This window comes from Myotis myotis, unplaced genomic scaffold (assembly GCF_014108235.1).
Source record: "Myotis myotis isolate mMyoMyo1 unplaced genomic scaffold, mMyoMyo1.p scaffold_m19_p_20, whole genome shotgun sequence".
NCBI classification, from domain to species: Eukaryota; Metazoa; Chordata; class Mammalia; order Chiroptera; family Vespertilionidae; genus Myotis; species Myotis myotis.
This window is the reverse complement of record NW_023416325.1, coordinates 24656390-24668790: the sequence shown is the minus strand read 5'-3', so window position 1 is coordinate 24668790 and position 12401 is coordinate 24656390. Positions and strand designations below refer to the sequence as shown.

At 52.8% G+C, this 12401-nt stretch overlaps 1 protein-coding gene across 1 annotated transcript in view; it reads left to right on the top strand.

Annotated features, from left to right (window-relative positions):
* Positions 1–12401, top strand: part of SORL1 (sortilin related receptor 1) — a 153262-nt gene that overhangs the window by 60224 nt on the left and 80637 nt on the right. Inside the window, exons 14-16 of the mRNA XM_036353719.1 lie at positions 5143–5329; positions 8972–9100; positions 10023–10108. Coding sequence (XP_036209612.1) covers positions 5143–5329; positions 8972–9100; positions 10023–10108 — 402 coding nt within the window. The remainder of the gene's footprint in view (positions 1–5142; positions 5330–8971; positions 9101–10022; positions 10109–12401) is intronic.

Below are 12401 nucleotides of genomic sequence, written 5' to 3'. Positions count from 1 at the left end.
CTCTCCGGCCATGCTGCCTCATGTGCCCGCACCAGTCCCGGAAGCAGGCAGGGCCCTGTGCTCCTGAAAGATGCCGTCTGCACGGACTCAGCCTTTTACCAGCTCCTTAGGAGATAGAGCCTCCGGTAGCCAGACGCACCAGGGACACACAGAGAGAGGACCAAATAAAGTCAGAAACGGAAGAGGCGAAGTGACAGCTGACCCCAAGAAATACAAAGGAGAGTAAAAACATATTATGAATGACTTTATTCCTACAAACAGGACAACCTGGACGAAATGGACATATTCCTAGAAAAATGCAACCTTTCAAAACTCAATCAGGAAGAATCAGACGACCTGAATAGGCTGATAACTACTGATGAAATTGAAGCCGTAATCACAACACTCCCAGTAAACAAAAGCCCTGCTCTGGATGGATTCACAGGGGAGTTTTATTAAACATTCAAAGAAGAAAGAGCACCTATTCTCCTCAAACTATCCCAGAAAATTCAAGAGGAAGGAACACTTCCAAGCTCTTTCTATGAGGCCAACATTGCTGTAATTCCAAAACCAGATAAAGACACTAAAAAGAAAGAGAACTATAGGCCAGTATCTCTGATGAACAAATATAGGAAAAGACAGAGAGAAACATCAGTGCATTAAAAAGATCAGACACCATGACCAAGTGGGACTTATTCCAGGGATGCAAAGCTGCCACAATATTTGCAAATCAATAAATGTAACACGTCACATAAATAGATCGCAAGACAAAAATCACATGATCATATCAAATTGATGCAGAAAAAGCTTCGACAAAATCCAACACCCATTTTTTATAAAAACTCTCAGCAAAGTGGGAATAAAGGGATCATATCTAAACGTAATAAAGGCCATATATGACAAACCTACAGCCAGCATCATACTCAATGGGCAAAAACTAAAACCATTTCCCCTAAGCACAGGGGCAAGACAGGGATGCCCACTCTCACCATTCTTGTTCAAAATAGTACTGGAAGTCCTAGCCATAGCGATCAGACAAAAAGAAGAAATAAAAGGCGTCCAAATTGGAAAGGAGGAAGTAAAACTGTCATCAGTCACAGATGTACATAGAAAAATCCATAAAAAAATCGCTAGATTTAATAAATTAATTTGGCAACATATCTGGATACAATATTAACACCCAGAAACTTATGGCATTTTTACACAGCAATAATGAGCTCTAAGAAAGAGAAACTAAAAAAACCCCAAAAAACCTCCCATTCACCATTGCAATAAAAAAATTAAGATACTTAGGAATAAACTTAACCAAGGAGGTAAAAGACTTGTACTCAGAAAACTATAGGATGTTGAAAAAAGAGATAGAGGAAGATATAATAAGTGGAAGAATATACCATGTTCATGGATTAGTAGAATCAACATCATTAAAATATCCGTACTACCCAAAGCAATCTATAGATTCAATGCAATTCCTATTAAAATACCGACATATTTCACAGACCTACAACAAACACTCCAAAAATTTATATGGACCCAAAAAAGACCCCCAAAAGACACAGCAATCTTGAGAAAGAAAAGCAAAGTTGGAGGAATCACTATACCAGATATCAAGTTATACTACAAAGCCATTATTCTCAAAACAGCCTGGTACTGGCACAAGAACAGGCACATAGACCAATGGAACAACAGAGAACCCAGGAATTGGCCCAAGCCATTACACTCAATATTTGACAAAGGAGGCAAGAGCACACAATGGAGTCAAGACAGTCTTTTCAGTAAATGGTGGTGGGAAAATTGGGTAGATACATGCAAAAAAATGAAACTAGACCACCAACTTATACCATATACAAGAAAAAACTCAAAATGAATAAAAGACTTAAATGTAAGTCGTTAAACCATAAAAACCCTAGAAGAAATCATAGGCAGCAAAACCTCAGACATCCCTCATATCAGTGTGTTTACAGATACAGCTTCTAGATCAAAGGAAACTAAGGAGAAAATAAATGGGACGACATCAAAATAAAAAGCTTCTGCACAGAAACCATCAACAAAATGACGAGATAGCTTACTGTAGGGGATAATATATTTGCCAATGATACATCCAATAAGGGGTTAATCTCCACAACAGGGGTCCTCAAACTTTTTAAACGGCGGGCCAGTTCACTGTCCCTCAGACCGTTGGAGGGCTGGACTGTAGTTTAAAAAAAAAAACAGGCAGCGGCGGCAAAAACACCGGCGGGCCGGATGCATGTTTTCGGCAGCGCATGTGGCCGCGGGCCGTAGTTTGAGGACCCCTGCTCTAAAATATATAGGGAACTCATACAGCTTGATAAAAGGAAGACAGACAATCCAACTGAAAAATTGGCAAAGAACTTAAATAGACACTTCTCCAAACTGGACATACAGATGGCCTAGAGCAGTGGTTCTCAACCTTCCTAATGCCGCGACCCTTTAATACAGTTCCTCATGTTGTGGTGACCCCCAATTTCATTGTTACAAATTGAACATAATTAAAACATAGTGATTAATCACAAAAACAATATGTAATTATATATGTGTTTTCCGATGGTCTTAGGCGACCCCTGTGAAAGGGTTGTTCGACCCCCAAAGGGGTCGCGACCCACAGGTTGAGAACCGCTGGCCTAGAGACATACAAAAAAATGCTCAAAGTCACTGATCATCTGAGAGATACAAATCAAAACAACAATGAGGTATCACCTCACACCTGTCAGAATGGCTACCATCAACAAGTCAACAAATGACAAGTGCTAGCGAGGATGTGGAGAAAAGGGAACCCTAGTGCACTGCTGGTGGGAATGCAGACTGGTGCAGCCACTGTGGAAAACAGTATGGAGTTTCCTCCAAAATTAAAAATGGAACTCCCATTTGACCCAGTGATCCCACTTCTAGGACTATATCCCAAGAAATCAGAAACACCAAACAGAAAGGATATATGCACCCCTGTGTTCATAGCAGCACAATTTACAATAGCTAAGATTTGGAAACAGCCTAAGTGCCCATCAGCAGATGAGTGTATAAAAAGCTATGGTGCATTTACACAATGGAATACTACGCTGCTGTAAAAAAAGATGGAATTCTTACCATTTTGCAATAGCATGGAGGGACCTGGAGAGTATTATGCTGAGTGAAATAAGCCAGTCAGAGAAAGACAAGTATCACATGATCTCACTCATATGTGAGATCTAATGAACCAAACAAACTGATGAACAAAATAGATCCAGAGACATAGAAGCATGGAGCACACTATTGATCCTCAGAAGGAAGGCTGGGGTGGGGCGGGTCTGGGGGTGGAAAGAGATCAACCCAAGAACATGTATGCATATATGCATAACCCATGGACACAGACAATAGAGTGGGGAAGGCCTTGGGGGGGGGGCGGTTAGGACTAGAAGTGGTCAGTGGGGGGAAGGGGACATATGTAATACTTTCAACAATAAAGATGAAAGGAAACCTCTCTGTAGGCTGTGGGAGCTTCCACGGTGCTCAGGGATCTGAGTTGGCAGCGCAGTAGGCGGGAGCCTCACACACCGCCTCCCAGGACCAAAGTGGAATTAGAACTCAAGTACAGAACCATGGACCTGAATGCCAGCTGGAGACCAGCTGAACAGAAGTGCCGTGACCACGGGTAACAGAAGAAGCCGCTTGGAGACTGGGAACGCCCAGCAGCTGAGAACGTGGAGGACCATCTCAGGGAAGAGGTCCCCTGAGGAGCGGGGTCCTCACCCCCATGCCGGGCTCCCCAGCTGGAGCCCTGGTGCCGCAAAGAGGAGGCTGTGTAATGGGCTGTGGTGCCGGCTGCCCGTGAGGCGCAGGGATTCTGCTGGAAGCCCAGGCACTCGCCCAGAGGAGCAGTACTCGCACCCCGGGCACTAGCAAGACAGCAGCCCGGCAGGGACCGAGCCGCACAGGAGAGAGGTGGCTTTCAGACGAGGGCCATCTTCTCACGCCCCGACCAGCCTCCCTCCACGCGCCCACACCTTCCTGTCATAACCTGAGGAACCCTGCTGGCCTCCCCAGGAGAGCCCCCCGAGACCCCACCCACCACACAGTCCTCAGACCCCAGGGGTGGCGCTGACCTTGGGGAGACCTGAGACCCAGACTGGAGCTGAGTTTGAATCCGTGTTAACCTGTGAGCACCACTCGCCCCTCCTGGAGACTCATGGGAGCCTGTCTCACACAACTCGAGTGTCGTCGGAGCTGTTTCAGTGGCAGAGCCTGACCAGCAGCTGCAGGAGGGAGGCCACAGGAGGAGCGGGGTCTTGGGGTGCCCTGGGTCTTTGGCCGACCTGCCCAGGCTCGGTGCTGGGGGAAGTCTGCCTTACTCAGCTTGGCCCCTCCCATGCCCACCCTGGCCCAGCAGAGACAGCCACCAACTGTGGAACAATCTGTGGCTCTTAACAGGTGGCCCAGGGCCGGTCACAGACGGCATCTCACCTTGACCTGCCTGGAGTCCCTCCCAAGAGGCCCCAGCACCAACACAGCCAGTTGGGGATTGAGACCACATCGGAGGGTCCTCTCAGCAGTCTGAGGTCAGCCCTGCCCGCAGACCGGCAACAGCGATGGAAACAGCCCTCCCCGGAGGCCCACGCAAACCAGGAGGAGCCTTCCTGAGCCCCCAGCCCAGCTGACCAGGCCGACTGCGCCCCGAGCCCAAGGACACCTGCTGTGTCAGGCCCCCCCCAGACCGGGGTCACAGGGCGCCAGCCAGCACTCAGAACCCATCCGGAGGGCAGCCAAGTGGGCACCGAGAAGCGTGCCCCGATGAAGGAGCGGCAGGAGGCCCGGGGGAAGAATTAAGTTCCATGGAGGCAAACAGTCTCCCAGAGACGGAGCTCAGAACAGTGGTCCTGGGGATGCTCGAGGGATGCGGGCAGAGGATGGACGCAGGGACCTCCACAGAGTGCGCGTCAGGACGAAACCCTAGAGGCCCGTCAGCGACCGGCCCCACGGGCTTGCTGCTCCCAGCTTCTCAGATGAACGTCTGTGTTTCGGGGGGCCGCCTCCATTTGTGTGGGTGCCACCCCGCCTGACAGCAAACTGGCCATAGGCTTGGGGCGGCACTGGGGGTGGGGTGGGGGGGACATGGGCAGTGGGGCTGCGGGTGGGAACCCTCCCGGCAGCGGCTCATGCTGTCTCCCTCCGCAGGGGTCCCCTGCACCGAGAACGACTACAAGCTGTGGTCCCCGTCAGACGAGCGGGGCAGCCAGTGCCTGCTGGGCCACAAGACGGTCTTCAAGCGCCGGACGCCTCACGCCACATGCTTCAACGGCGAAGACTTCGACAGGCCTGTGGTGGTGGCCAACTGCTCTTGCACCCGCGCCGACTACGAATGGTGGGTCCCTGTCCCCGCCGTGGGGGGTGCGGACGCTGGCCTGGCCCCTTTCCCTCAGCAAAGGAAGGAATCATGGGAAGCAAATAGTAGCTAAGCACCTTTCATGTGCAGCTGCTGGGCCCTGTGTGCCCAGCTCGCCCATTCAGATTCAGTGACGTGTGGTGTGGGCGAAGCGTTCCCCCCGGGGAGCTGCAGCCTCATTCAGCAACGGGCACTCGGCTTGCTTCCGTGTGGGCACCCCACTTGGCACGTCCTGAGCTCCATGGTGGGCGGCTCCTTGTTCTTAGGAGCCCTGCTCTAGAGGGAGGTCTTTCCTTATTTGAAATGTGGGAATATTAGTGCGCACACACACACGGACACACACATGCACACATGCGCACGCCCGCGCACACGTGCACACGCAACACGCACACGTGCACATGCACACGTCCTTGAATAGAGCACGCGAGGACTGCTGAGAATGCAGAAGCAGAGGAGTGACACGCACACAGGTAACTAACGGGAGGGAGCTGCCAGCCTGGGGGGACGCACTTCATTGTGAGTCCAGATGGGAAGGAGGAGACGGAATGGCTACTGGGAACTGAGAATTTCTGGAGAAAGCATGTGGGTGATGGCCTTAAGGAAGGCCTGGGTGTGTGGGCAGGAGCGTTCTGTGGGGCGGGAGCAGCAGTGTGGGGGCAGAGGTCACTGGGGCTCTCTGGATGCCTTGCTGGGTGTCTGGGGAGGGGGGTCAGTGCGTGGAGATGAGCCCCGAGAGCAGGAGGTGTCTGAAGGCTCCGCGGAGAGCTGAGGTCGGAGCCCTGAGGCAGGTGCTCAGGTCTGTCACCTGCAGCAGATCCGCACGCATTCAGCAGGTCCGTCAGCAGAGCTCGGGTACTGAACACAAATAGCTGACTCATTTTTCAGCAGCTGCTAAGGCCCAAGGAAACTCGGGTTTGCTTCGGGAAGTGCCCATATCTTGACTGAAGCCAGACACCTGGGGTGCCTCTGGTCCAAGGTTGGATCCGGCCATCCAGGGAATGTTTTCGGCCTTGCAGGCCCCGTGGTTGGACCCAGTAAGTTCTCTACTGAAACAGCTGCCGCCCCTGGGCACGCCTCTCGGACCAGCTTCTGACACTGACTTGTTCATGGGTCGCCGGGGTCACGCTGTGGTGCGAGGTCTGACTCCCGAGGCGGCTTCTGATTCGGATGCTGCTTCTCTCCACACCCGCCCGGGAGCAGGGGCTTTGGGCAGCTCAGACGCACGTTCCTCCACGGCGTGTGGTCCTAGGAGGAGCATGGACGCTCCATAGCACCCCGCGCTGGGCGATGCCCGCTGCTGCCAGTGCGGTGCCCTCTGGCCTCTGCTCCCTGGTGGTGCCCGAACCTGTAGCTAATCCGAGAGCCATGCTGGCCTGAGGGAGTGGTCCCCTGACTGTAGAGGCCCTAGTCAGGGAAGGGCCCTCCCCCTCCTCCTTTATCCCCACGAAGTGCTTAAAACAAAAAGAATGAAAAATGTGCAAGGCAGTCTAACAGTCTTTGATTCTTTCACTGTTTTTTCACTTGATGGACACTGTTATGCCTTTTCTCTAAAATCTGCCACCTGGCAGCAACACCAGAAACCAGGTCCCAGGGCCTGGTGGGCTGTCTGGAGCCCTGGCCTGGCTCTCCTGGTCCATATGCCCACCCACCGGCCAGAAACCCCGGGTGCTGAGTCTTCGTTACCAGGAAAGCCACCGTCCCTGCCCCGACGGAGCAGGGCTTTGGGAAGTGAGATGGTGAGCGTGAGGGTGATGCCCGCGACAGTGATAAAAGGAGCGCAGGTCTCAGGCCGCCCTGCTGCTGTGCATCCCTTTGTCCATTCGCTGCAGCTGCAGGGAAGGCGCCAGCGCCCACTGGGCGGACCTTGCAGGTGTGTGGCCCTGGACTTGGCAGTGGCCAGTGCGATGGTCTGAGGATGGACCACAGGAGAGGAAGTGAGAGCAAGTGTCGGTGGGCTGTGCCGTTAGTTTAGCTCCCGAGTGGCATCTGCGTTGGAAAGTGAGGCTGCTTCTGAGCCCCTCAGCCCCCCGCCTTGCCGCTCCCCCCTCCCCCCAGAGGCCCCACCACTGTCCCACAGGTGCCCTGGTTCAGGGTATAGGTTCTTTTACATCTTTTTCTTTATCCAAGTATAATAGACTCTCTTACATCTTTACGTTTCGCCATGTTGTCAGCAAGTGTGGCTTTCAAACTCCTGACTGCAACTCCTGGGGCACACAATGCGTTTTTAGTCTGACCCGGTGCCCACACCTTTATACATGTCAATGCGGGCACACACGTGATTGAAACAGAAGTTCTGTGAGGTACCAGCTCCTGGTGAGGGGCTGCCTTTTGCAGTCTTCTGTGTTTTAAGGGAGTTGGGGGGAGTGGTCTCAGCCCTCCTGCACGTGCACTGCCCGCTCGGCTGAAGGTGGAGACACCAGCCTGGCAAGGGTGCTCGGCCGTTGGAGACAGAACAGTAACTAGCGAACGCTCCAGCCAGGCCCCGAAGATGTGAAGCAGCCCCTCAGTCAGACCTGCCTGGCACGGCAATACACTTTCCTCTGAGCAATTCTGTACAAGTGCTAAGTGTGGAATCTGACAGGCTACACACACACCACTTGGCCCTGTACCTGGTACGTGGTTTTCACATCGTAGGTGTTTAAGAAGCATTCGTTGGGCTGAACAGAGTAAAGGAAGCCTTTCGGGAGAGCGCAGCAGCTGGCAGTGCCTCCGAATTACCAGTCACAGTTTGGGCGGGGGCTGGCGAAGCCGCCTCACCTGGGCGTCCTTCGGTGCAGCCGGGAGAAGTAGGCAGATCGAGACCGAGACCCTGCCCCCGCTCTGCTCCCAGAGCTGGTGGTGTGGAGAATGGCCCACACTGCAGAAGGCCTCGGAGACCACGGCACTGGGTCCGGGAGGGCAGGAGGCGGGACACAGGTGATGTCAGGGAGTATGTGGACATGATCTTAAATAACATCGGTTGAAACATCCTTGGTTTTTAAAAAAAGGGGGATTATTCTTTTTAACTTCTCTCTTTTAATCCTCACCTGAGGATATTTTCCATTGATATTTAGAGAGAGTGGAGGAGAGGGAAAGACAGAGAGAAACATCAATGTGAGAGAAACGCATCGATTGGTTGCCTCCTGCACGAGCCTTGACCAGGCCCCGGCCGGGAAGGAGCCTGCAACCGAGGTATGTGCCCTCGACGGAAGTTTAACTGGGACCCTTCGGTCCACAGACCCACGCTCGACCCTCTGAGCCACACTGACCAGGCCTTAATTTCTCTCCTAAGTCTCCCAGTCGTGTCAAGAAGGGCTCGCCAGGTGCTAGTGGTCTGTGGACATTGCTTGTCCTGTCAACACCGGGAGGGCAGGCCAGAGTCTTTGGGTAGGTGCTGGATCTAGCTAAACATTTTAATATTTTGGCTTTAGCATAATGATTTGTCTTGGTTTCATTTATTTATGGCACATGATAGTGGTTAAGATTGTGGTTCTGACGTAAAGGTCTTCTGGAATTGTGTTAGTGTAGAGATGTGAGCAGTCTGCAAAGGGGCGTGGAAGGAGCTCTTGATGCAGGCGCAGGCAGCGTGTGGAAACCCTGAGATGCAAACCGTGGCCGTGACAAACCCTCGTTGCCTTTCAGTGACTTCGGCTTCAAGATGAGTGAAGACCTGTTGTTAGAGGTTTGCGTGCCGGATCCTGAGTTCTCTGAGAAGTCATATTCCCCTCCTGTGCCCTGCCCTGCGGGTTCCACTTACAGGAGAACGAGAGGGTACGTCTCACAGTGATTGCAGGTCGGGGACTCGGGGTCTACACTGGGTCTGAGAGCAGCGGGTGCCTTTCGTACTGGAAATGCCGGACTTCTAAGGCGAGCAGGTGTCTTTTTAAAAAATCCTCATCTGAGGATATTTTTCCATTGATTTTTAGAGAGAGTGGGAGAGAGGGAAAGGTAGAGAGAAACATCAGTGTGAGAGAAACACATCGATTGCTTGCCTCCTGTACAACCCGACCAGGGCCCAGGCTGAGGAGGTATGTGCCCTTAACCGGAATCTAACCCAGGACCCTTTGGTCTGCAGGCCGATGCTCTATGCACTGAGCCAAACCAGCTAGGGCTTGGCAAGCAGGTTTCAGGTAGCTCGGGCAATATTTAAGGTTAGGATGTTTGCAAACTCTTCCATCCACAGTGAGAAAAAAGGGCAAGTCTGTAAGGTCCTCTACAACTTGACCTGTATCTGAAGTCATACGTTTCAGCACGGCACATCGTCAGAGGAGTTTGGGGGAAATATGTGTAAAAGCTGTGCGCAGAAGAGCGCTCCCGTTTGTCTGAGCTGCTCCTGATTCCAGGCAGCGCTGGGCCTGAGGGATCAAGCAGCCCCTCCTGTTCTGTGGGGAAATGGGCAGATGAACCCGCTGTGTATGCTGGGAATGCATTCCAGTCACAGAGCCTTTAAAAAAATATATATATTTTTTATTGATTTCAGAGGGGAAGGGAGAATCATTGATTGGCTGCCTCCTGCACGCCCCCTACTGGGGATCGAGCCCGCAACCCAGCATGAGCCCTGACCCGAATTGTTCCCCAGATCCTTCAGTCCGCAGGCCGATGCTCTCTCCACTGAGCACCCGGCTAGGGCTACGGAGCCTGGATGGCTGTTCTCTGATGTGTCTCACCTCTTGCTCTTGGGTTGGGTTGACAGCTATCGGAAGATTTCCGGGGACACGTGCAGTGGAGGAGATGTCGAAGCGCGACTGGAGGGAGAGCTGGTCCCGTGCCCCGTGGCAGGTAAGGGGCAGGGCTTCCTTCCCTTCGGCTTCTTGAGCCGTCGTCGGAATGTGGTGGTGACCCCACAGCCTGTCTTGGTTCTCCCGACCTCGTGGAGAGAAAGAACGGAGTTAGTGTCTCTCAGAGCTTCCTAAACTTGGACCCAAACCCAACGTATTGTAACCGTATGACTTCACAGGAATGAAAAGTATTTTTGAAGGAAATCCCCTTTGTTCATTGAAAAACGCTCACTCAGCATCTGCTGTGGTCCGGGCATGGCGGGCGAGCGGCACCCGGCCTCCTGTTCCTTGGCCTGATTGTCAGAGCTGATGGGAAAGAGGCTTTGGGGAAGTAGCTAGTGGTCTCTTATTTTTGCATTGCTTGTTATAAATAATATTGTCATAGTTTTACACATTTCCATGTGCTTTACATGTGTTGTCATTTTAATCCCTGAAACTTATTAGCTCCATTTTTAAGAAGTATGAGGAACATGTTCAGAGGAGAGGATGGAATGACTTTCTTAAAGGCCACACACCTGGTCAGTGACAGAGAAAAGCACACTCTCAGCCATGCTCTCGTGACCGCCCACGTGACGAGGGAACGTGCTTCCCGTGAGCACATGCATGCTAAAAACTTCTTTGGCGTGTGTGCACACGCTATACGTGTGTTCCAACATGTCTAAGCTGATTGAGCGGTGATGGCACACATGGAGGTATTTGTGCTGTCACATGAAGTCATCCCTTTGCCAAGTGTTCATCCGGGCATCACTTCCTCCTTCACGCTCTTTCCAGTTCTCTTCATGGAAAGCTTCCTCATTAGCCCTGAGCCCTGCCTCCTGCTCAGGCCTCAGGGAAGGTGATGATTGGCTGGAACTCCCACCCGCAGGTGGTGTCTAACTGAGCAGCCAAGAGTGCCCAGCAAGTCCCGAGAGAAGCCGGCGTCTGTGCCAGCAGGGAGCGTGGCCTCTCATTGGCTCACTGCGCCTGCTCGCCCTGTGTTTTGCACGCTTAGCTCATTCGGCCTTTGATTGAGTCTTCCATCATTGCCAGCGATCAGCATGCCTCGCTGTGGAGACGGCTGAGGAGCAGGCTGCAGCGGGTCTCACCAGGCGGGCGCTGGGCCGATGCAGCTCACTCAGTGGGCTTAGTGATTGCTCCGGAGGAGCTGGTGTGCATACTTTTATAATAAATACTAGAGGCCTGGTGCACGAAATTCATGCACGAGGGGGTTCCCTCAGCCCAGCTGCACCCTCTCCAATCTGGGACCGCTGGCTCCTAACCACTTACCTGCCTGCCTTCCTGATCACCCCTAACCACTCTGCCTGCCTGCCTGATCACCCCTAACTGTCTGTGCCTGCCTGCCTGCTTGCCCCTAACTGCCTCTGCCTGCCTTCCTGATTGCCCCTAACCCCTCTGCCTGCCTGTCTGATCACTCCTAACTGCTCCCCTACTGGCCTGATCGTCCCTAACTGCCCTCCCCTGCCAGCCTAATCACTCCCAACTGCTCTCCCCTGCCAGCCTGGTCGCCCCTAACTGCCCCCACTACTGGCTTGGTCGCCCCTAACAGCCCTCCGCTGCCAGCCTGGTCACCCCCAATGGCTCTCCCCTGCCGACCTGATCTCGCCCCCAACTGCCCTCCCCTGCCTGCCTGATTGCCCCTAACTGCCTCTGCCTCAGCCCCCACTACCATGGCCTTATCCAGAAGGAAGTCGGACATCCAGAAGATGGCTGGTCGACCCAGTCTAATTAGCATATTACCCTTTTATTAGTATAGATAGATTATATAGGATAGGCTTGCTTAAATGGGGGGAGGGGGGGCGCATTTTCAGCAGGAAGAGATGCTCTTGGCAGACAAAAATACATAATCCCTATATCTGGACTGATAGCCCGCCATATGCATTATACTGCCAAACTGGTCATTAAAAAATTGAATCACTTTCTTATACCTTACACCAAACAGCTGTTGCCCTAAAACCCCTCCTCAGCCCCCACCTTAGGTTCTGCCTTTGCAGTTCACCCAGATTAGATTCTGATTGATCAGTTTCTATGTCAGTCAGTGTCAAAAGCTCCGCCTCCTAGGCAGCCATTGGCTCTTCTGGGAAATCCAGAATGGCCCCGCTGACAGCTGTCTCTCTCTTCAGGCCTATCTCCAGGCCTGATCTGCAGCTTCTGCAGCCACCAGGCAGAGGCAAAGTCATTAGGTCTCCGGTCCAGCTTGGGCCAGAGGCTAATGACCTCGCCCCACCCACCCCCTGCCGCCCCCACCCGCCGCCATCCCTTGCTGTGATAGGAGCCTGTGGGCACCAGGGGAAGGA